Source organism: Lepisosteus oculatus, chromosome 1 (genome assembly GCF_040954835.1).
Source record: "Lepisosteus oculatus isolate fLepOcu1 chromosome 1, fLepOcu1.hap2, whole genome shotgun sequence".
In the NCBI taxonomy this organism is placed as follows: Eukaryota; Metazoa; Chordata; class Actinopteri; order Semionotiformes; family Lepisosteidae; genus Lepisosteus; species Lepisosteus oculatus.
Window position 1 is genome coordinate 28,091,111 of NC_090696.1, and position 25,547 is coordinate 28,116,657.

General features: G+C 38.8%; 1 protein-coding gene across 7 annotated transcripts; it reads right to left on the reverse strand.

Annotated features, from left to right (window-relative positions):
• Nucleotides 1-24,858, reverse strand: il15 (interleukin 15). Of its 7 annotated transcripts, none has more exons than XR_011189418.1 (8): nt 24,526-24,858; nt 12,557-12,654; nt 11,184-11,277; nt 7,150-7,374; nt 5,564-5,602; nt 5,157-5,282; nt 2,942-3,028; nt 1-1,926 (listed from the first exon to the last, which is right to left on the reverse strand). XR_011189418.1 is itself a non-coding variant. In XM_069188938.1 (7 exons), the coding sequence occupies exons 1-7, from the start codon at nt 24,650-24,652 to the stop codon at nt 1,807-1,809; spliced, it is 600 nt and encodes a 199-aa protein (XP_069045039.1). In that variant the 5' UTR covers nt 24,653-24,855; the 3' UTR covers nt 1-1,806. The 7 variants fall into 7 exon arrangements, 3 of the variants coding, with proteins under 3 accessions (XP_069045039.1, XP_069045036.1, XP_069045035.1); XR_011189419.1 differs by having other exon boundaries at nt 7,150-7,335; nt 24,526-24,857; XR_011189420.1 differs by lacking the exons at nt 7,150-7,374; nt 24,526-24,858 and adding an exon at nt 23,080-23,272.
• Nucleotides 24,859-25,547: the final 689 nt, after the last annotated feature.

Consider the following 25,547-nt stretch of genomic DNA (forward strand, 5'->3'; position numbering starts at 1 on the left):
TTCTTTTTCAGCATGTCAGTCATTTATTTTATTTTCTCTTAGAAACAAGAAGTGTCCCATTTTGTGCCTAATCTATACGCGTTCGCTTAATTGGTTGTTAAATTATGATGTCATGTTTACTTCATATTCCTTTTCACAACCTTATTTCATCCCACTGAAGGACCAAAAACCGAAACCATATAATGAAAGTATTGTCAATTGATTGTTTTTCAATCGACTTGTGATGTTTTTTGCCAAGCGACATCAGGGGCAGGGTTAACAAAGAAGTACTTTATTCTCGCTAGTAAAATGACCGATTAAGAGGGGCTTTGGGAAACGCAAAAAAAAATTAACGTATATGCATCATAATGTTGCTCGTTAGTCTCTAAGATTCATCGTTTTTGGGAAACTCACCCCTGATCTAATGTTTATCACTCTTGTTGACGATTGTTTCTTCTAGGCAAATTACAGATCATTAGTAGTAATATAAAACGTATATATACTTTTAGATAGAACCTTTAAAGGTGGATTCTTAAAGCGCTTTACAGAATGACAACACTACTAATATAAAAAAATACACAAGATATACACAATGAGAGGAGACAGTAGATGGGGGTACTGAATACAGTAGGGGCAGAGGGGTTTAGAGAAGGAACTATCCCTGATATTCTTAGGGATAGTTCCAGAGTTTGGGGGCATAACACTCATAGTGTAGATGGGCTTCAGGGACAGTTAGGAGACCAGAATTAGAAGAGTGAAGGTTGCGAGGTGGGAAGTAGGGTGATAATAGTTCAGACAGGTACTGAGGTGCTAAGCCATGCAGAGCCTTATAGGCGAGCATGAGGATTTTGAAGTCGACAGGAAGCTATCGCAAGTATTTCAGGATAGGAGTAGTGTGATCACTTGCGCTAGATCTCGTCAGGATTCTGGCTGGTGAAATTCAGACATACTGGAGTTTGTTTAATGTGGATTTAGAAACCCCAGTAGTGCAATACTGTAGTCAATTTGGGAGAAGACAAATCTGTTGATTAGCTTTTCAACGGAGCCAGGCGCATCCAGGTCCCGGGCTCGCATGATGCTGGAACCAATGCAGAGCCCGGGACCTGGGTTAACGCCTGGCTCTGTTATGGTTTTAGTTTCTGATCTTGTTCCCGTTCCTGTGCCCCCTGCGGGTCCCGACCCGGTTCTGGATTTTAATCGTCTGTCCCGGATGGATCGCCTGGCCTTGGACTTTTGCCCTGTTTTTGGATTTCCCGTTTGACTCATCCCTGGATCGTTTGCCTCGGCCACACCTCCCCCGATCACCAGCACTCCATGGACGCCCCCTGTTTTCATCCCTGTATCCTGCATGCCCTTTTCCCAGTGTTTCCTCACTCTACCTTGGATTGTGTCGTCTGCACAGGGTCCGGAAAGAACTCTCCCTGACAGTATGACTGTACAGAGTGACAGTTTGAAAAAGAATCTCACCATTAAACCATTTTCTTTGTTCTAAACATTTTGTTGGAGTTTCAAAAGTTAATGCCATGCAACTTTTAGACAAAACAAATTCAGAATTTCTTTTAAAACGAAATGTTTTATACAAATTTTTCTACAAATCTTGCTTCGATAGTATTACAAACTATTTTGCAAGCAGTTTATTAGCGTAAGTAATGTGTAGCAAAATGTATAGGAAACATTTGGATATACTAGTATTTTAGATAGGATTTTATTGTCCCCTGAGGGAATTTTTCTAATTGCTCTAAAGAGTATTCAAATTCTATGTACAAAAACAACACACAATAATTTCTCACACAGATATATCAATAAATATAAGCAACTCAAAAAATCTCAACTAGTCATATTATATCCTATTGAATGCAAATGTTGCAAAAATGTCTGAAACTTGGAGAGAAATGCTTCTGCTGTCTTCTCTTCATATTCTTCACATCGTTTACAGTGCAAAAAAATCTAGGAAATAAGATAAAATCATTACTCTCCTGCTCTTGACATTGAATTTTTTCATAAACTCATAAACTGTCTACCCATTAAATCCTTCTGTTAAACTGTCTTATCATGCTGTTATGCAAACAAAACCAATAACATTTCTCTATTCACAATAATAAGAAAAATAATATTGTAATTTAGAATGTTACTTCAACAGCATAAAATGACATGCCACCTAAAATTATATTTGACGTACTGAAGTGCTACATTTGACATCAAATCTGTGTTTCAAATAAATAAAGTGCTTTTTTTTAACATTTGATTGATTTATTTTTTCAAAATAAAACTTTTGTCATCCAAAAAGTTGAAACACAACAATTAGCCAGTTAAAATGTTCATGCACTCTTGTGGTACGGCAAAATCACTCTGGAGAACGAACAGACAGTTAAGACAAACTGACAACACATACATATGACTTCTCTCCATAAATAATTTGTGGCCTCTTGTGGCTGTACATATTTCTCTGTTTTTAAGATGCCTTGCTTTTTAACATAATTTGTATGAAATCGCCAAATTCAAATGATTTTACTCTACAGATTATACAAAACTACAACTAGAATGATTCAAATTCCCCACAGTAAGTCTGTTTGGGTAGGAGTTGTAGATCAATCGAAGACACAAATTGCTTAATGTTGTTCAGCCATTTTGCCTTTTAGAACATCAAGACAGTCCAGCAGCAGGGCGAATCATCCCCTTTAATAGCCCAAGTATTATGTCTGGACGTCAAATTGCCTAGACAAGGGGTGATGTTACAAAATTTAAAAAAATGTGTTAAACAACTAGCTGAAATAATGCATTCTTAATTGTATGTTAATATAGCCTGTGCTCTGAATTTGCCACAAGTCTTCAGAAAGATCAGAAGACTGAAACGTTTTTTTAAATCAGCAACGTGTTTTTCAGAGAGTAGTCAAGTATGTACAAAATTTGATTTTTACTCAAGGAATCCTGTATCCTGCCACAAATAATAACTTTCACAAACCCCTGTAGATATTTCTTGAGTACCGGAGATGTGATGTACCTGCGAAGAGTCTGTTTCTGTCCCCAAATTCTTCAGATCATTTGTGATCTAAACAATTAGGAAATAGAAAAAATCCATTGCTATTTTATATGGAAAGAGATTCAAGATCATACAACATGGTTTACATTTTAGCAACTTAAAAAAGCTAGTTTTAAAAATTACTTTAACTGGGTACCACAGCATTTTGTTGGAATCTATAGTTTTGTTTTATCTGGGTGTAATTTATATACCTAAGTCATGCATGTAGCCCTCAAAAGGACCCACCCCACCTCAAGCTTTGCACTGATCCCCTTTTTAATGTCTGTCTGTATCCCAGTCCTAACTTCCTTGTCCTAGGGCCAGGCTGTTGGCCCACAGCCAAGTAGGTTAAGCCAAAGTTGTATATGCTTGACTGCTCAAGAAACGTTTCCAATTGCATCTTAAACTAAACAAACCACTTACTGTATCAAAAATGGCAAAGCCTGTAATACATTAACTCATTCACTTCTTAACTAGCAACTCTATAAAAGTCTGTGTATATTTACATTTCACTGTTTGTCCTTTTTATTTTTACTGCACATTCTTCAGACAGTTTTACTTGTTCCAAAATAATATATAACTAATATAATGTTACAGCTTAGTGTGACTAAGAAGTGTCTTAGATTTTAGATAAAATTTATGAAACTTGGAAGAGTAAACACTTCTACTGTTGGAACTTGAAGCTTGCGCCAGGCAAGAGCCCCTACTTCATGATCATCCAAATAAATCTGGACTAGAGCTATCTGAACCTTACTAAAGATAAGGCTTGCTATTCTGTATTTTTAGGGAACTTGGGTTTCCTGGGTAAAATATACCTCAGTTAGAAATGTCTTCCCTGCTAAGAGTGCATTTGTATGGAAAGGGATATACTGAAGGCTCCCATTTCTTTTGTGGCATCCAGGGTGCACAAAGAAAGATTTAACTGCAGGTTACATTGTATTTAGTTAGAAGGCAGCTTATCTCTTATGTGGCCCCTGTAGGCATTAAGAGTTTAACACTTAGTAGCAGTCTGGGTGATCAGAATGTTAGGCCTCTGAAACGCCTTGTTTGTACATAGAGTAACTTGTGTGTTGTATGTTTTGTTGTGCATAGTGTAATCTGTGCCTTGTGTCACTGTAATAAATATTTGTTTAACCAAGGGTGCCTGAATTATTACTCCTCTCATCAAAGCTGTGCCAGAGAACAAAGAATTCATGAGCCTCTAATTATACCAGCCGCTCGGGTATATTGCTAGAAATGACTTACAAGTCATTGTAAGATGCAATTGGTTATGAATAATTATTTCACTTATTGACTAAACTGCTCGGTCAATTCCTGATGTTCACCATCTAGGTATCCCCCATCTGTAACAATAGACAAACTGAAGATCTAGATTTATAATTTATAAATAATGAAGAATTTCTCAAGTAATTAAACTATAGTACAATGGGACATTCGTAAGGGTCTGGGGCAGAGAACTGTACTGAAATACAGTTCACATATAAGTTCACATATAAACAAGTGCACCCCTATGTTGTACATGCCATTGTGTGTCTCAGTGTTTGCCTTCCAGGTCGATACGTCTGTTCTGACCAAATTATCCTATTCTCCTCCCCACATGTCCACTGAGTTGGATGCTGCATCACTGCAATGGATCACGAATACAGCTATTGTTTAGGAAAATTTGCTGGTCTACAGAGATCTTCATGGAGTACTGGCACAGGATGGAAGATTTAATACTCCCAATTTAGTACTTTTTTTAGAATTGTATAACCTAGCATGCCCAGAGGGGTTGGGCAGCCAGTTGACCTTGGACCCCTAGAGGTTTTTTTTCTCCTTACAGAGAAGTTTTTGGTTCCTCTCTTCCGTTGTCTTCTGGCTTTTTCTTTTTCTGTATTGTACTGTTATGTATTGTCACACAGCTTCATTAAGTGCCTTGGGGCAACCTTGTTGTGAAAGGCGCTATATAAAAATAAACTGAATGTTCCTAGTCTGTTAGCAAATTGAAAGTTGCACTTAATAACCTTCAACTCCGTTTCATTCCCCTCTGCTCTTCCCCAGTCTCTTCTCTGCTCATTCCCCAGTTGCCAGATCGAATCTTGAGTAAATTAATTTGCTAATGTTAAATCCGCAGTGTTGATAACCTTCTGTATATAATGTTTTAAGAAAAAAAACTCACCTTTTTCTTTGCATGTTCCAAAAAAGTCTGCAAGGAGTGCACAGATTCGTAGTCTTGATCAAGTTCAAATATAATAACCTCCATCTCCAAAATATAACACTCGAACAATGTATTTGTGCAGTCAGTCTAAAAAATAAATCACAACAGTGGATCAATGTGGTTTCATCTGCATTAAAATATTATACGTTAACAGCCTTTTTAATTTTGTTATTCAGATATTAATGACTTGGGTATTTCCTCAAGAATATGAATAACAAATAATTTCATTCCAATAATAATTACAATATATGTCAGAAGTTCATAATGCACTCATTAATAATAAGTAAACTGCAAATCTTTTCTCTCTGAATTAGAAAACATAAGCATTTTAAATCACACTATGGCTTATTAATGCTCTTTCTACTTACATCATAATCTTCAGGAGTGTAATAAACGCAACCAGCACTCTGGAGAAAAAAATACACATTAAAGCTTTGAACATGAATAAAATAATACTTTTTTTGAGTTAAGACAGTGGGCTCCTCACAACTCTAGATATGACATGCAGAGGCATACAGAACACATCTCAGGAGCAAAATGCTTGTGGGACAGCAAGTGGCACAGAGTTTAGCACTGCTGCTTGGCAGTGCTGGGACTCTGGGTTCAATTCCCCACCTGTTGGTTTGTAAGTTCTTCCTGTAGTTCATGTGGGTTTCCTACAGGTACTCTGGTTTCCAGTCACAGTCCAAGGACATGCTGGTAGGTTAATTGGCTTCTGGGAATATTGGCCCTGGTGTGAGTGTGTGTGTCTATGCGTCTGCCTGGCGATGGACTGGTGTCCATGGTATATCCTGCCCCTTGCTCCCCCACGACCCTGAATTGGATGAAGTGGTTAGAAAATGGATGCCCATTTAGAAAATGTCAATTAGAAAATGGGGTGCAGAAAAGTGACTGTCCCTATTATGAGTCACGATGCTATACGTTGCTTCACACTTAAATTGTTGAACTAAAAAAAATCTTATTTTGTTCCAGAAATGAAATAATATTGTGAAGAACAAAATTTAACATTCAACATTCAGTGCTTTTTCACATAACTTCAATAATGAATAGTTATACCCCAACATTAGAGTTACCACCATGCACCAAATCGCGTATCCAATTGATCAAGGTGTGATCACTAACTTTAAATGCATAAACATTGCTTCAGACAAATTACCCTGAAGTAAAGCGATTTGGTGGTTTTCGACCAGACCATAATTTGAAAGGAGCTGGTGAAGATATCTATTTCTATTTATTGTTTTTATAGGTTATAGGTATTGGTTTTACACAAAAAAACATTATTAATTATTAATTCCCTATGGATATTAATTACCCCCAAGTCATTTTGTTATAAGTTGTATTATTGGACTTACAACAGGACCCTCTCTACTGTAGTTGGGTAGATGCAACTTTAACATATACCCAGCCTAACTTATGGTTCCTAACTTGAATGTATCCAATAATTCTTATGGAAAAAGCCTCTTACTTTTATGGCCCCACACCCTCCAATATTTATGGAGAAATTTAAAAAAATCCACTTTATTTGTTGTTTCACCATAAGCCATTACCTCCTGGACCCTAACCCTAATGTATATCAGGGACCCCTGTACTATACTCTGTAACACAATGGAAATAGCCCAACTGTGCAGCATCAAAACGGTATAATCATACGGTTTCAGTATTTCAGTCAAACCCCAAATAATTAAGACAGAACAGAGGGGTGATTTGAATTAGTTTACTTTCCTAGCTTAGCTCATCCTTTCTGAAAGAACAACAACCCCACCGTGAGGATGAGACTGAGGCAATCCCAAAAAGGAAATGGGACAACCTAACACTTCAGCAGAATCCTTCAGTTCCAAAGTTTGAAAGAACAGATAAAAGAGCAGATCCAATGAAGAAAAGGGGATATGAAAGGGCCAATGGCAGATTTAATATGATTTAGAATGCAAAATTGTATCAGAGAAATTTCACAAACCATTCCAGAAGAAGGGACTGACACCATTCTAGGTAGGAAGCCAGTGAACAAGGAATGGCACCTGTCGTTGCCAACGCCTGGGTTACGACCTGGACACCTGAAGGAGTGGGGGCTGCAATGTGGGCCTATGGGCAGTAATGGCTGTGGACGAGAAGCCTGCACCTAGTGGAGTCTGAAGCCGTGGGACTGCAGGAGGAGGAGAAGGCATCAACAGCTGGGTGGGCTCTCACAAGACAGCAGAAAGAGGTAGAGTGAGGAAGGACAAAGAGATAAAACCAGGCAAAATGTTGCAGGGGCCAAAGGCACAGTGAATTTTACACTATGAAGAAGGGATAGAAAAGAATCTAGAAAGAGGCAAGGGGCAGATGAGATAAGGACTGTGTGAATGGAGAGGGTAGGAGAAGATAGAGGGTTGAATGGGGGGGACAGCCCTGAGGGTGTGGTAACGCTGGTGCTCTGTGGAGGGAGAATGTACGTCATCACGACAGGTGGAGAAAGAAGACAGAAAGGCTTGATAACCCAGGTGAGCAGGTTTCGAAGGCATGCAGAAAGATCGTACTGGAGAATGGACGTTTGGAATGAAAGATGGATTCAACAAGTTCTGTCACTTCCTGAGATGACTTTCATACAGTATGAGCAGGCAGAAGAAGGAAAGAAAGAAGACAACTGCGAGGGCAAGAGCTAAATCTGGTATCCTGTAAAATGAAATGTTGGGTAAACGTGAATCATGGTGTTTATACAGGGTCCAATCCACTCAAACTAATTTATCTCCATCTACAACCTTTTCTTGAAGTGTAAAAAGTACAGAAACCCAATTTACTAGAAACAGTCTCAGAGTCTACAAACACACACTTTCGTGGCAGCTTCTGTACAATTACAGGTGAAATGAACAAACTACAGGATGCATTCAAATGGAGGTAGTATAGTTTGGTTCTTGTTACATCCTTGTCCCGTGAATGGAAATGTCACAATGTTCTTTGAAGTTACCTCAGGAATATGCAACACGCAACACTGTTACGATTGGGAATGTGGTGAATATGAGCTGATTTTTAATTTTTCTTGTTCTATAGGAATTGTCTAGCTCCCTTACATGTGCTTCGATTCCATGTTGGGCTATGCACTTTCACGAATTCACTTTACCAACCCCTCCCTCAATACTTTAGAGCAGTGGTTCTCAAACTTTTTGGACCAAGTACCACCCCTAATCCAACCAAAGCATCCAAGTACCACCTACAAGTCATCATCTCATAGGAACCCCAGAAATTTTCAATGACCAACATAAGCGCGCGTGCACACACACTCACACATACATATAATAAATACAATAATAAACTTTGTTTGATATAGCGCCTTTAAAGGTGGCTTCTCAAAGTGTTTTACAGAAAAAAAACAGTAACAACAACAAATAAAAATAATAAAAAGGCACCATTTCAGTGAGAGGGGTGAACCTGTTTAGTCGAGCAAAGCAGATGTGAATTAATTTTTGGAGCCTTTTCACAATTCACAACAGTCTAACAGATTTTAAATCGTCAGGCATTTTCTTGTCGGTAAAGGTCTCGCAGTGGATGTTGCAATGCATCCATTCATTTCTGGAGCAACCTCTCTAATTCGTGCAACTACACCGTTATGTTGGCTTGTCATTGCTCTAGCACCGTCTGTACAAACTCTGACACATTTTATCCAGTCGATGCCATTCTCTTCGATAAATTCATTCAGAAGCTGAAATATGTGCTCTCCTTTAGTTCCTGTTGGTAGCGGTTTACAGAACAGAAAGTCATTATGGGACGTACCCTCAAACTCGTATCTAATGTAAACGAGCAAATTGGCCAAATCAACTACAGATTCATCTAATTGCAGTGAAAAACATCTGCTCATCTTAACGCGCTCTATCAGCGTACTTTTGATATAATCATTCATTTCAATAATTCTATGAATGACTGTCTTTCAGGGGGGGCAGCAGGTTGAGCTGTTCAGCAGCTTTTTCTCCACACATAATAGTGTGGGACATACCTGCTTTAGCAATCCGCAAGCTTGCATTTTTCTGCGTTTCCGTTTTTATTTCCGTATTTATTTTAAGTTTTATTTAATGCGCATGGGAGCGAAACACAGAGACGCTCAGTGTATTTTTCTCAAATTAACTTAGACCAGTTCTTAAATATTTTCTGTTATCTATCACGCTTTCCTGTGCTCACAAGATTACCAGCATTCGTAGCACGTATTTCTATGCATTCCTGTGTTTACAACGTTGGCATTGTTCCAAAATCACGCACATTCTCCTACCTCCCTATTTGTTGGAGATACAGTAGCTTTTTTAAAATACAATTGGTCACTTGCATCCATAGCACGCATTCTTATAGAGTGGTATAGAATTACAGAGTATCTCTTGTGTCCACTGAAGTATTAGCGCGCACTGTATCATAGTACGTAGGCTGTGTATTCGACATGTATTAAAAAACAAAATATGAAAACCCGTCCCGATTTTTCAGCGCACACGACACAGTTCCCGGGTCATTTGGCGTACCACTTGGTGGCACTCCACATACCACTGCAGGTACGCGTACCACAGTTTGAGAACCACTGCTTTAGAGCAATAATGATTATCCACAATGTCATATATGACTTTTAACTGAACATGGCCACTTGATACTGCAGAATCCATGGTCTAAATGCAATAGTTTAAGAAATTTAATAAACATTTTTTAGTTTCCCAAGTGTTTGTTGAATTACAAAGTGTGACTTTTAAGTATTAAGAAAATAGTTACATTTGCAGTGGACGGTCTTGAAGAATTTTGGAGACACTTAATTATTCTTATTTATACTGGCTTGTATTCAGGATTATGATTGGAATTAGCCCAACATCACAAAGCTGGTCTTACACACCCACATCAGTATTTACATATACTTTAAATCAGTCTTTTTTGTTGTCTTTCATTGCCCTTTTTTTTTTACTTTGGAACAGCCCCATTATATTTGTTGTGATTCATCAATGCAAACAAATTTAAGTGCACTGAAAATAGTGGTTTCTTCACAACCATTGCTTTCTTTAGATCCACTTAGAATTCAGTTGGATTCAAGCCAGATAAAGCCAACCCAGCACTTTGATTAAAATGTGATCCCATGAAATGGCTAACATTTCGAACAGCAGTTTAAGTATGTTTGTATGCACTAGTTTTTCTTAAGAAACCTCATCCAGTCTCTGAAGAAAGAAAAAGGGCCTATGCAATAATTCAAAGGCCTCTATGCTCATCAGACCACACCCATACTGACCAAGAAAGGATATGAAATAACTATCTGCCTTTTAAAAAGTTATATATGGTAGATAATACTGAGCAGAAGACACTGATCCTGGACTTGGAGGCCTGATATATCCTCAGGTCATGAATCTGAGAGTCTGGGAGAAGATGTAAAACATGCCCAAACAAGCCACAAATTAGATGACTGAGGTTATGAAGAGTCCAGCCAGACTGAAAACTCATAGACACACCAGGCCTCCAATGAGACTTGCATCTTGGCTTATATCTTTGGATGATATGCTTGTTTAGTCTTATAATTCAATGTTCAACATTCTGTTGAACCATTGTAAATCTTGGCCAATAGTCCAATATTCTTTAAGTTTACTTAAATATACCTGAAGTGCTGTGAATGGCATAAAACGTTTACGGGAAATATTACTGGTATCACCATATGTTTGTACAACTAGAACACATGAAGAAAGTATGTTTCTGTTGTATTTAAACTGGTCAGCTCTAATTGCAGTATAAAATTCCTTGAAGATTCTTGCAATTAGTATTTCTATAAACAGAGTGGCAGTTCTAATAGGTGGATCAAAAAAATACTTTTATTTTTTTCTAACCTAAACCTAAATGTTTTCCCACTGCCCTTCTGTGATCCAAGGGTATGTCTAAAGCATTACGGGTCCTACAGAGTTGATGCTGAAATATGGTTTCCTATTTTGTCATATTACAATGAGAAAAATCAAAATTACTATATGCTCATAAGCTTTATTCAAGTTATGTGCACTTTAAGTCACTTACTTTCAACAAGCTTAGATTGCTCTCCAGACATGTCTGCATTTCCCTTAAAGCTTGATCTAAGGCTTCAGTAGTGGGCATGTTGGCATACACACAACTACAGAAAAGAAAAAGAAAACAAAAGTGCATTAAGCACTGCACTGCATACCAGTTCTCTAAAGACATGACAGCTGAGTATTAAAAATATTGATCTGTCAGATATGTAAGCTATACCTACAAGATGTCTGACCCTGGAAAGGTGAACGGCCATAAGTATTTCAAGTGCCTCTACCAGAGAGGCCTTTCCATGGAGTGCACAGAGCTCAATGGCTTCTTGAACCCGGGCTCTGTCGTGAACCAACTCTGATAAGGGGCAACATGAGGGTCAGGATTTCAGCGACTCAGTGACAAGTGTATCAAGTCTTATGACTTGTTTGCTTGCTGGCACAACTGTACAGGTATATTGTAGCTTCCTGACAGCTTGAAAACATGCTGTCATCATTCCTCCTTTGGTTTTAGTACACAAACACTTCAAAAGCTCTGCAATGCGGAGAGCAGAAGAGGCTGAGGGCAAAGAGTTCATTCCTTTTCACTGCAATCTCTAAATTCTGCAATATCTTTGCATCATTTTACAGGTTAGTGCATCCACTTTCTATAATATGCAAAGATCTTATTAATCAAAGGATTACTGATAAAGAATTTCCAGTATTGACCCGAGCCCCTCAGTGGGAATTGTTTGAAAAGAGTGGCTTTCATACCTGAACAAGGTTATCCTCAACTTCTTATTGCTACAAAGTAGTTATTGTAAAAGAGAACAGAACAGACATATCTTTTCACATTTGTGAAGATATCTGTGAATCTAGGAGCTGCAGAAGAATGAACTGTTGCTTATCCCAACCTTTCTGTGGTACCTTCTACTGACATACTGAGAGCCATTAAAAAAGGAACAAAGTAGTATTGGAACTAATTTTAATGGTTTAAACCAGTTTAATGCCACTCAGTATATGTACTATTTTAAAAGAAAAGTATATGAATAATCTGGTTATTTAAAGAATCTTATATTTTAAAAACAGAGAAGCTTGGCATACTTTGACCTATTACCATTATTTATGAACAATCTGGCCTTCACACAGGATTGCATGCGCTCACAGGTCCTTTGGCAGCACTCACAGGTGATATTCTTTTACTAACACTGCCCGCAAAATCAGGTGAAATAGAACACCTCTCTTCTTTTAAGATCTCTTTTACGCTCAGAAGGGGATGCTGGTCTGCGGCTCTGAGCTTTACCTGTTGGGTCTAGCTGCCCCGCATTTGTGTGTCTCGACCAAGGGAGCAGAAACCCCACAGCTGTATTCTACATCCTCCCCCCTTGAGAACTTCACAGGAACTTTGCCAACCTTAAAAAGAAGAGGGATAGCCAAGCCTCACTGGTGAGAGGGCAGCCCAGGAAAAGGTGGAAGCAGCAGTAGATGTAAACGTGACTCACTTGGCTTTTCTGAAAGAGAACAATTTAAACACTAAGACCTTTGAAAGCGATATAGCGTTACCTTGACAAAATACACATTCGGAAAATTGACCAAATACGATTGTGGCACTATTCCAGAACAAAAAAAGAAAAAAAACTGCAAAAAAGCATGATTGTGTTCCGATTTGAGAGCTAGTTTGGTAGAAGAAATGGATGCCTAAAAGGATTGACTCAAGAGGGAAGCTACAGGACAACTGCCTGTGGACTGCAAAGGAACAAGTAGAGATTAATTCCATTCTTTGTGGAATAACCTAGTCCAAATACTAGTAGAAGGAAGAAACAATTTTTTGGTATTTCCTTACTTGGAAATGTCATGTATTTTGTCCTTCTACTTTTCAGCATGGAAGCTACCATGGACTGAAGTTCTTGTCAGAATGGGATTAAACACTCTGTTTAAAACTGTTGGCAAAACCTAATTTAAAAGCACAAATCTTAATTAAAACACAAAACTGTAAATATTTTTTTCTGAAAATATATCAATAGGCATGTTAAGACTGTTATTTTGATCAGGACTGTCTCAAATTACCTCACCATTTTTTACTTGGCTTGAAGGCTCCATACCATCTTACTCCTTACGCTAAATCAGTTTCCTGCCAGTGAGGACCTTTTTTACAGTCTTCCCACACATGAGATAAAGGAGCAGGCTGTTAGTTGTACACTAATCTAGCACTCCTCTGAGTATACATCTTGTTTTTAAGTGATATTGAAATCAAATGAAGCTAATTTCTAACCTGTCTCTAAAATATTGCTTATAAACAGGCCACCAAAGCAGTTCTATTTTTTTCAGTTGCCATCCTCGGTGCCTGTTTTTATAACATAACATTTTGACACTGCATGTATGTTGACTCTCATTCATTGTTCTTCTTCAGCAAAAGTACAGGTTTTTATGGTCTCCTCAATTAATTTTGTTTTATAATGCATATGAATGTGCCCACCAATGACAAGAGACACAGTACATCTTGTTATCACCTCTTGTTTGCCTGTTAGTCACCTGAATGTCCTTGTATTGCCCATTTTGGATCAAGTAAACATTTCTTTTGCTCTGGAGATTCCTATATTTACACACAAGTGTATTATTACATTTTGCAAGATTAAGTTCTATTAATCCGCGAAAATTCTTCTTCCAGTGACCCTCAACTGACAAGTCCTAAGGATTCAATAATGCTTCACAAAGGTATCCCTTTAAAATTTTAGATTGTTAGACAACAGAAAATAAAGTCCCATTTACAAATCATTCACATTGGTACAAAAGCTTCATAGATGTTAACTTTACCACAAATGGATGCACACTGGCTTATCTGTTTACATTTCTTTCAAGTAAAACTAGCAATTCTAACGTAATGCACTGGCCAGCTAACTCAAGAATGTAATCCTAAAACTCCTTTTTCCCACAATTCATCTTTTCTTATATACTGTACAGTGAAGAACAGTACGTTTGAAGTGTCAATGGATGAATCTGAGTCTGTTAAGGGCTGTTTTTGTTTCGTTACAAGCTCACCGATCTGCAGTTACATTATTTGAGCAATTTTAATCTGAGGCTGATACAGGCAGCTCTTGACAAGGTTACCGATGATGTGCTGATGACTGTAGACTCCAGCATTTTTTATCAGTTCTTGTCCTGCTGGACCTCACTGCTGCCCTAAATACTGTTGATCATACTACATCTTTGCTGAATGACTTATTGGTTTTTATGGACCAGATTTGCCATGGTTTAATTTTTTTTTCATTATATCATTTACTCAAACAAACAATCTGCTCAAATTCAACATTGTTCCTCCCCTGCAAAATGGGTCACATATGCCATGGATTTAAATATTGACCCACTGGATCAGATTTCTTTGTAGGTATGGCATCAGTCATCACTTCTAACCAAATGAAGTCTAACCTGATGTCTAACTTTCTAACCTGACACACAAATGTAAATTTGCACAAAACCTCCTGTTATTCACAAAACATCTGCTATCTTTGTTAACTGCTCAGATCATGGTAAAAAAGAATGCAATCAATTATTTTTTTCATCTGACCTGAAAAACAGAACTCTTTCTAACTGGGTGTCCTGATGAACTTCACAACCGTGACAACTTTAGCAAGTCCTGAAATCAGTGCAAGTACTCAAGTCAGGAATCCTGGGGTCACCTTGGATCAAGACTTTGCAACTCAAGCTAATTTTCGCAGTGTTGTTGCTGTGCCTTTTTTTAATCTTCATAACATTGCTCTTATCTGTTCACATCTCTTCCAGCCTAATGCAGACAGGTAATGCATGCTTTTGTCTTTTTATGTTTGATGTTTTTAATGAATAACTTACTAGAGTATCCAAACATTCTCAACAAGTTGCAGCACGTACAACTGCTCAAATCTTAACCCAAACCATAATACATAAGATTTTCCCTCCTTTTTAATCTCCCTTGTACCGACTACCTCTGGATTTCATAATAACATTCAAAAACTAGCTGCTCGGCTTTAAGGACTTGAATGCTTTAGCTGATTCACATCAGTGAATTTTTAAAATACCCAACTTGGTTTGTTTTCCTTGGACTTTGACCTATTGTACTTTCAGTTCCCAAGAAAAGACTCCAAATCTTGGGAGCCAATGTAATCTGTTCTGCTGCTGCCAGCTTATAGCCCTCAGCCCTACCAGTGGGTCATTAAGAACAGCAGCTGCAAATCCTGCCGTGTTTATTCACTAACTTTTCATTCAGTTTCACTTGCTGTCATCAGTTACTATTTTGCCCCCCGTCTTGAATTATTGGGATAATGGGATGACGTGAAATCTAGGGCTCAGAGACCAGTGAACAGGCACATGCTTATCCAGGTATTAATTCCTGCACACTGCTGAAAAGCAAGCAATACAGATGTACAACCTGTGTTGTGTCCACTCATGGCCACATACACCACCAGTCTGTGACTTTCATCATAGAGTTTTTTTTCTGTTACAAAAAAAGGTCTACCACACAGCCTGTCTGCTCAATAAAACAACTGTGCGACTAACTGGGATTTTGCCGTTTTCACTCATCACTCATCGCTCTCATGTTTTTTTATACTCTATCCTTATGCTTACTGTGTAACATAACGAGCAGAGTCCAGATAAAGTGTGAAACAGGAACTAATAGTACTGAATTATGGACATGAACTCTGCTGACCTGTATGTGACATGAAATGACCTAAACGTGATCAGTGAAATGCAACTCGTTTTATCTGTCGCAAGCAGGACTTGGTTTTCATCCGTTGGCCCCATAAGGCAGCGGCAGCCAATGTGTGATAAAGTAATACAAAATGATGACATTTAACAAATATCACAAGTTGGACTCAAAGAATTAGGACTGCATTTAGATGCTCAGACAGCAGAGTTTTAAAATGCAATAACCTTTTTTCATGCAATACAGGAAGAAACTTTACAAAACATTGCATATATCAGTTACTGATTTCAATTATTATTATTAAAGGGTTGCCTCAACATCATTCCATTTTCAGCAAAGCAATTGGCCTCACTGTGCCTACAGGTAGACAGAAAGGTTCACAGGAAACAAAAAAGTACCCGTTGACACATGGAAAAAGTCATAATAAGGTATTGGATATATAGGCTACTGTGCAAGATGGGTTGGATAGGCAATTTCTCATTTACCATTTACAAAATGTCTTTTTTTGTTGCTCAAAGGAGAAGCTTATTTACAAAACCCACTGCTGTATGGCTTATCCATAGTCCCTTGTGTTTAGTATCTGCACTTGTCTGAGAAGGCAGCTATCAAACAAGTACAATTCTTCCACATGCCAACACATTTGTAAATAACTAATCCTCCAAGTGTCTACATTGAACAATACCTTAACCTTTGTGAGTCATTTCATCTTCTGCTACTAACAGCTCAATTTTTTTAGAGTGATAAAAAAGGAGATATGAAAATGAGCCCCAGGAAGATGGATACAGCAGAACAATCACTGCAAACATTTTGCTTGTTTAACACTAAACTTGGAAATAATGGAAGGTGTCTGTGATTGCAACACAAAAAGTATTCATTTGAGTATAAGGAAATGAAATAGGTTCTTACATATTTGAAAACAAATATTAGGGTGATTATTTACTACAGAATAAATAGGGATTTCAATATCCTATTAATTCTATCTTCACAACAAAATTTAAAATGAAAGCAAGTAAAAAATCAAAACGCAAGTAGCTATAAACAGTCTTCAGCAAATATATTAAAAGCAGACCGGTGGTTAAATGGTTTGAACTTCAAGGAACTGACCTCTGAAATTTTTTATTTGTTGATATATACTCAAATAGAAGCATTCTGTCTTTCCTTTCTGTAGAGAAAGTGGACAAATGCCATTGTTTCAACAGCTAATAATTCTGTATAGGAAATCAAGTTGAAAAAGAGCAAATATTGCAGTTACATGTTAACTATCCTTGCTTTCAAATAAAAAAAAACATTTTGCTAACAGATATGTTTATCAAAAGACCAATCCTTGTGAAAAATGATTTAGGATAACCATATCTGGCTGACCTGTACAAATCCAGACTAGGTGGGGCCCATAAACTGACACCTTTTTCTCTAACAGTGCCAGTGCCAGCACAGGTACAGACCAGTAGTTTTGGTCTATTCATGCCTCGCAGGCACTGTGCACTTATCCTCTTAAAGTAGTTTATGACCATGACAGATCTATACTACACTACTACATTACTCATCAGCAATCAAATAGAGGCCTGGAGGGAGGGAGGCCTGGAGAGGGCAAATGAGCTGAATCTTTTCTTTAACAGATCCGATACAGGGCCCACTGACCAATCACCTTACAGGCCTTCACCCCAGACACCCTCTTCATGTCCTCAGTCACCACATCATGAGATCCCTCCTACTCCTACTCCATCTTCCCCTGCCCTCCTCGGCCTACCCATCACAGCTGACCAGGTCAGAAGGGAGTTGAGGAGACTCCATGCAGGGAAGGCAGCGGGTCCTGATGGTGTCAGCTCCAGGGTGCTAAAGATCTGCGCGGACAAACTGGATTCAGTGCTGCAGTACATTTTCCACCTGAGTCTGAGATTAGAAAGGGTTCTGGTAATCTGGAAGACATCTTGCCTGGTGCCAGTACCCAAAAAGGGGCACCCAAAATTCTTGAATGACTACACACCAGTGGCATTGACATCACACCTAATGAAAACTCTGGAAAGGCTTGTACTGGATCACCGCAGAACCCTGGTGAGTACAGCACTGGACCCCCTGCAGTTTGCCTACCGGTCTCACTTGGGAGTGGAGGATGAAGTCATCTATCTGCTACACAGAGCTAACTCTCACTTGGAGAAAACGGGGAGCATTGTGAGAGTTATGTTCTTTGACTTCTCCAGTGCCTTTAACACCATCCATCCACCTTTACTGAGAGATAAACTGAGGGCGGCACAGGTGGAAACTCCCCTGGTGTCCTGGATTATAGACTATCTGACCTGCAGGCCACAGTATGTATGCCTACAGAGCTGTGAGTCCGAACAGGTTGTTAGCAGTACTGGGGCCCCACAGGGGACTGTCCTTGCTCCATTCCTGTTCACTTTTTACACCTCTGACTTCAGGTACAACTCTGAGGCATGTCATCCGCAGAAGTTTTCGGATGATTCTGCAATTGTGGGGTGTATTAGTGAAGGGAGGGAGGAGGAATATAGGAGCTTGATTACCAACTTTGTGGAGTGGTGTCATCTTAACCATCTCCAGCTAAACACCAGCAAGACCAAAGAAATGGTCATGGACTTTCAAAGGAATAAGTCTCCGCTGAGGACATAGAGGGGGCTGCAGTCTTACAAGTACTTAGGGGTACACCTGGATGATAAGCTGGAGTGGTCTGGTTACACTGACGCCCTGTACAACAAAGGTTGTAAAGCCGACACTATTTTCTTAGGAGGCTCAGGTCCTTTGGTGTGTGTGTGGAACACTGCTACACATTTTTTATGAATCGGTGATGGCAGTGGCCATCTTCTATGCTATTGTGTGCTGGAGTAGCAGCATCATGACAAGAGATGCAAATAGGCTCAAGAAACTCATCAAGAAGGCTGGCTCTGTGTCGGGGATGAGCCTTGACCCCCTAGAGGTGGTGGCTGAGAGGAGAATGCTGACCAAGCTCACAGCCATCATGAACAATACCTCTCATCCGCTTCATGGGACAGTTATTGGGCAGCGGAGCACTTTTAGTAACAGACTGCTCCAGCTGCGGTGTTCAAGGGAACGTTTCCGCAGGTCTTTCCTCCCGGCAGCTGTCAGGGTGTATAACGCTGCCCTAGGCTAAGACTGTTAGCCCTTCATTTGCTCGTCTATGGACAGCATGTTGCTCCATTGTACTTTTTGGACAATCAATCTGTATAAACCTATGCATATTTTGCACATATTCTATTGTTTTTACAGTGACTATGATCATCATATTTTGCACACACCTATGTATTTATTTTATATTTATTTTGTATCATTTTACGTCTATTCTGATGTCTGTTTTTGCTTGTCTTGGGCTGGACTGCTGTTACACATCAATTTCCCTTCGGGCTCAATAAAGTCTTATCTATCTAAATGATTTGGTTTGCAAAGTAATAGTGAATGCAATATTAATAAATTCCTTTCATGAAAGGAAAGAAGATTCTGAATGTAGCAAAGAAATGTACAAGACTCACAGTTTTGAAACTTGTCAGATGCCGATAAAAAAAATAGACAAATTAAAAACTCCTGGATTTATTTTTGGTCTAAATGTTAAGTCTTCATATTCCTTCAACAGCATCCACATCTATTTTCACAGGCAAAAATCATTCACTACAAAGTGAGGTACTTTAGCCATTGCTGCCATGTACAGTACCTCTCATCTGATCCCCATCCATCAAAAAGCAGTCTTGTCTGGACTGTGAACAAGTTGTAGGCTTCAGGACATAATCCATTGAAAATGCAAGAACAGAAGATGAAGCCACTCCCACAACAAATCTGTTCTTTTACATTTTTAGCACAACAGACAATGAGTTTGACTAATCTGTAGCATTAAACTTTTGGAGAGCGTAGTGAGTACTGCTGTGTTTACAGACGTAATTTCAAAGCATCAGTGATGCGCATCAAAACAAAATGCCACACTGACAATGATAAGCGGAAATAAGTGAATCAATCACTCACATCTTACATTAAGAAACCCTCATCAACATCCTAAAGTTGTCACAAAGGCAGAAGTTCTGTTTTGTTGCTTTGTTGTGGAGTACAGCCTGTTAGCCACTGTCAGATTTTCCCAAATCATAAAGCAGATCACATCAAGAGATCCAAGTTAATACAAATTTAACAAAAGAGCATCACCACAGTGTTGACAGAACCAGTTATAGAGAGCTGTAAAACTGGTCCATAGGCCACTATAATGGTAGAATCAACCAATCATAACAAAGACAGGTGGTCATTCTAGCCAATGAATTTGAAAAGGACGGAGCCGCCGGTAGGATTCCTGACATACCTGTTTCCAGCACTTGGGGAAGAGCAGCCAGCTTTGACAGCTGGGATGAAACTCAAAGGTAGATCCTTAACTCCAACACTCAACTTACCAACACCGATCAGCGTACTGAGTTTTTTGGGACAGCTTTGAAAAAAGATCCGTTTTGATTCAGGTCAACATGCACAGATGACTTAGGTTCTCATTTCACCTCTGACAGCCATGATCACACTGATTTCTCCATCCGTGTTCTCAAAGCAGGGTTTCTTAACTCCTATAGTAGAACAACATCAGAAACTAAAAGTATCCTGAAACTTGGCTCATACCATCCCCCTTCTCTCAATGACAGACTTGTTTTCTTCTAATTCTCTCTATTCATGTGTAGGATTCGTTTCACACCTCTCTCAATCTCGCACCACTTGATCGGCTGCTCTGCCTCTTCCCTGCTCCCACCTCCTCCTATCTCCTGGTTTTTGTTTTCCCATGCTATATTATCTTTGCTGACTGCCCTATCTTTCTTACACCCGAAGAAGGCTCCATAGCTGAAACATTGCGTTTTCTTTCTTCTCTTTACAGCATGAAATAAACCTATTACTTGTTCCTTTGAAGTCCAAAGTTCCTTTGATACATGAAAGAAATACATACAACCTCTACATACCTTAATTACTCATACTTGAAAATGTATAAGCATATGCATTTCCTTGGAGAGTTTGAATAAACAGAACAATTTACATTTTTCGATTATCAAAACAAACTGATTCCATTAGTCTCACCCCTTGTACACAACAGGGACATTATTTGGCACAAGGCATTTATTGCTAAAGACAGTTGAAACCTCAAAATTTAAAAACGTATCATCACAGTAACAACAACAAATCAAAAGTTCTTACAAGATCCATACACACTTTACACAATGTCTCTAAATTGCAAATGTTTATGCTACCCTCAGCCAGCTGCTCCTGAAGCTCACATTGACACCACCAAAAACAGCAGAAAACCACTGCTAAAACACTACAAATCAGTCAACGATCTCACAGCACATACCTCCAAAAACAACAATACCTCACTTACTGGGAAACACACACAAAACACAACACAAACTGGAATGCTTCACACCCAGACAATACACACTATCTGGGTATCTGACCAGGTTAAGAAACAGCATAGAGAAACAGACCCTGATGAAGTACAGGCTTAGTGACCATAACCTGGACATACAAACTGGACACAAGCAGACCTGGCTGTCCAGGGGGGACAGGCTCACTGACCACAGCCTGCAAATAGAAACTGGACTAAGCCAGCAGATCTGGCTGCCTAGAGAGAACAGGCTCAGCGACCACAGCCTAGACATACGAACAGCAAGGAAAAGCAGAAATACAGCTGCACTTTCTCCTACACAGTAAAAAGTCCAGAATTCCCACACATGCAGGAATCATAACAGCTACAGTACCAACCCTCAGGAAACCCTTGAGGAAACTCAATAGATCTGATATCCCATAACCATTTGTCACAGCTTGAGGAACAGTGAGCTTCACACATAATATACAGTAATACTGTTATAAATGTTCTAAATGTTATTGCTTTGGCAACATTGCAATTCATTGGCCATACCAATAATGTGTTTGAATATGAATTTGATATGCAAACAAAGTATGCTAGGGAGAGTATTCAGAGGTTCCTTCTCTAGGTTTTCCATTTGGATGCAGTTTTATCATCCCTATTTTGCACAGCAAGGAAAATAAGATGTACTTTCCTAAACACCAAACATTTTTCTCTTTTTAACTGCAACTTCTTTTACAGCTAATGTTATAATCTCATCTTTTGCATCAGCACTTTTAAACCTAAAACAACAATCTTTGTCATAACTGCTACTCAAACTGTCACTCAGTAGACATGATTCTAAAATAAGAAACTACCAGAATTTTTTATTTTATTAAACACAAAAAATACAGTACCACTACAGTTTCCAATTTTGGATAGATCAGACTTCACTATTCCTAAAGCACATGGCCTTCTTGTCCCAGTCAGTAATCAAGAATTATTCTCTTGAGTTAATCACCAACCACAAGGTACCCTTTTTCAAGCCAATCATCAAACACAAAAAGCTACAAACCTAAGGTTCTGTTTTGAATTTGGTACAAAACTGATAAACACTGTCACATTTCTGCAGAAAATTGCTTCAAGTAATTTTATTTTTGTTCATACAAAAATACATTTTATTTTTGTTCAAATTGACCACCTGGCACACAAAAGTGAACAACTATAGCACCTTACTGACTACCTTACTGAGATCTTTAATTAACTACGATCCTTTCTTGACCCACTACCCATCCTTTAAAGGGCTGAAAAGCAAATGAAGAAATGTGAATGAATTTCTGAACTCAGCAGTTTTTTTGTAATGTACGTGACCTGACTACAAAGCCTCAGGCCAGAGATCACTACCCACTTTTCCAAGCTCAGCACTGGAACGGAATCTTACACATATAAGATAAACATACATACTGTATAAAAAACCCTGCAAACATAATGTCGGCATTAATTCAACATAATGCTTCCGATTACACCAGACACAAGGAGAATGCAGACTAAATATTTTAAATGTGTTGCAATACATCTTATTAGATTATGATGACAATTAGGATTACTAATTGGTATACCAATATTCTGCATGTGGAGCACTTGAAGTTTAACTCCGATGACTCCACTGTATGATTTAACCATCCGTGCTACTGTATGACAATTCATTTACAGATAAAGTTAAAATAGGACAGCTGAAATCAACCTTGTATTCACAAGTTACTGTAAAAATTAGTTAAGAATATAAACCTGAAGCTTTATGGAGTTTAAACGACGTTTCGTGTATAATCACATTTCTAACTCATCAGTTGCTCTGCACCATCTTCGCCGTACCATCACCTCATTCCTCATGAAAGAGGAGTCCGACCGCCTCACGTTAAACCAATAAAAGCAAACCTTGCAGATGTAATGTTTGTGGTGTGGTCTACTGGTTGTGCTTCAAGAGCTGATTCTGACGATTTGAAAATCTAAAACGGGAAAAGAGGTCCCGTGCCGAAGACAGCACTTCCTATCTGTATTTGTTGTTTTTATATTAACTGTTTTCAGATCGAAAGGAAAAATCGTTACTGAAATCCAGCATCGTATGGAATTCAATCCTCACACTACTGAAGCCACAATTCCAGTCACGCCACTGCTCCACTCCGTCTTCATTAGGGTTGAAACGAACTAGTGAAAACGGATCCAAAGGGTCTGTCGGCACCGGTAGCAGTCTGAGGCCAGCGACTGGAAGCACCCCGTTTAAACCTTAGGACAACACCGCTTCAGTACTGACTCCCTGTCTGCAGGGGTTAACTGCAATGTTTTACCACAGGTTAACTAATATCTGCTTAAAAAGTAAAAAAATGATAATATCCATCTATTTTCTAATCGCCTTATCCAGTAAAGGGCCGCGGGGAAACCGGTGCCCCTAGGTGACATCAACACGTGAAAACCAAATTTTGAAAACCAGGCGCATTGATTTGAACTTAACCTCCTCAAGTCATTTAAACTTAAAAAAATCAAACTCCGTGTAAGCACAGGGACTGTTTGTAAACAGCTTCAACAGTAGTTTCACTTCCATATCCATCTCTGAAAGGGAAAACACATCTAAGACCCCTTCAAAGCGCAACTGCGTCTCTGACGTCTGCCTTTTCTTGTAAACAATTCTCGTGTCATACCTTAGACATTAATTTTTCGCTATTGTGCGGCATCGATGATGCTAGTTTCTAATACTATTTAGTATTAGTATTTAGTATATAGTAACCGTCGTAATAGTATTACGAAAAAGAACAATGTACTAGTACTTTTGGTACTATCATAGCTTTATGTCTACGAGTCAAGTTTGCATTTGGCTCACTGCCTTCTTTCGCTGTACCTTACCAATAAAGCAATACTATCTGTGTGTAGCTGATGACTGCAGTTTTACGTTTTTCAGTATTGTGAAGTGTATACCGACCGATTCTCCCCTCCTGATAATTACATAAATTAGTGTGCGTAAAAAAAGGCAAATGTAAGTCTTTGTCTTGACCTCCAGCAGCTGAATGTGCTGCTCATTATTAATGATACCGTGTAAAATATTGATAACTTTTACTATCGGTCTCGCAACCGAAAGAACATCTCAAAATGATAAGCACCAACATACTGGAAGAACTAATTTACATTCTCAGTCCTTATTATGTGGGTATATTACATAATTGCTTGGTAGATACAGTACAGTACTTACAGTAACTTCATCTAGCATTGACCATTTTAATTTCCTCAGTTCATGCACTTAAATTAGGCAGACACTGGAATTATTACAACTAGTCCCTGCAAAGAACTGAAACGTAACTCTTATTCAAAGCAATAACAATAGTATTTTACCTTTACCGAGGAATTCCGGTGCAGAATGAAACATTTTATGACAGTGAGAAAGAACAGTATCAAAAAAGCGCTCATCCGAACAGTTATTCACCTCGTCGCAACCGAGCCAAGCGACGACAGTTTGCATGCGAATTTGTCGTTCACCAACATTATCATCTGTGGCAAAATAGGTTAGCTAATTCTTGTCATGTAAAAAAAACATTAAATTTGATAATAATAGTAACTTTCCCGTTTACACGTTGTGCGTCTTTCAACTTTCCAAAAGCCTCCAGTCCTAAACGCCTTCCGGGTCTGTCGCTGAACTGAGTGACGATCTCCCTAAAACACATTTTCACACAGGCAGAGCTCCTGGTCCTGCGAGTTTATAATGTTGCTCTTTGAGTTAGAGCTACTAGAGCGCACTCTGCCGTTGGATATCTTAATCCACTTTGAATGTGCTCCATCACAATTTCAAAACGACATCAAAATAGTCATCATAGTAATTAACCCATTAGAAATTCAATTGCTGGTTGTCTGTTTCAGATCATGCATCCATTTTCTAACCACTTCACTGAATTTAGGGTCACAACAGGGGAGCTGGAGTCTCTATCCCAGCGAGAAACAAGTGCCGGGCAGGATACATTCTGGACATGACACCTTTCAATTGCATGGTACACACAGGCACACACACTCACATAAGGGCCATTTTTCCCAGAAGACCATCAAACTACCAGTACTGTATGTTTTAGCACTGTGGGAGAAAAACAGAGCACCTAGAGAAAACCTACATGAACAAAGCAAGAACATAAAAACTCCACACTGATAGAAACCCAGGTCAGGAACTGAACTCAGGGCCCTGGTACTGTAAGACAGTAAAACTAACTAGTGCAACACTGTGACCCCCAGCTTCAGATTACTGTTGTGGTATTTCAACATGTCTAGGGCAACTAGGACATCATGTAAATCAATATTACAACTGACAGGCGTTTCTGAGTAGCTCAGCAAGCTTTTACAGATTAAGCACTAAGGTCCAGACTTCAGCA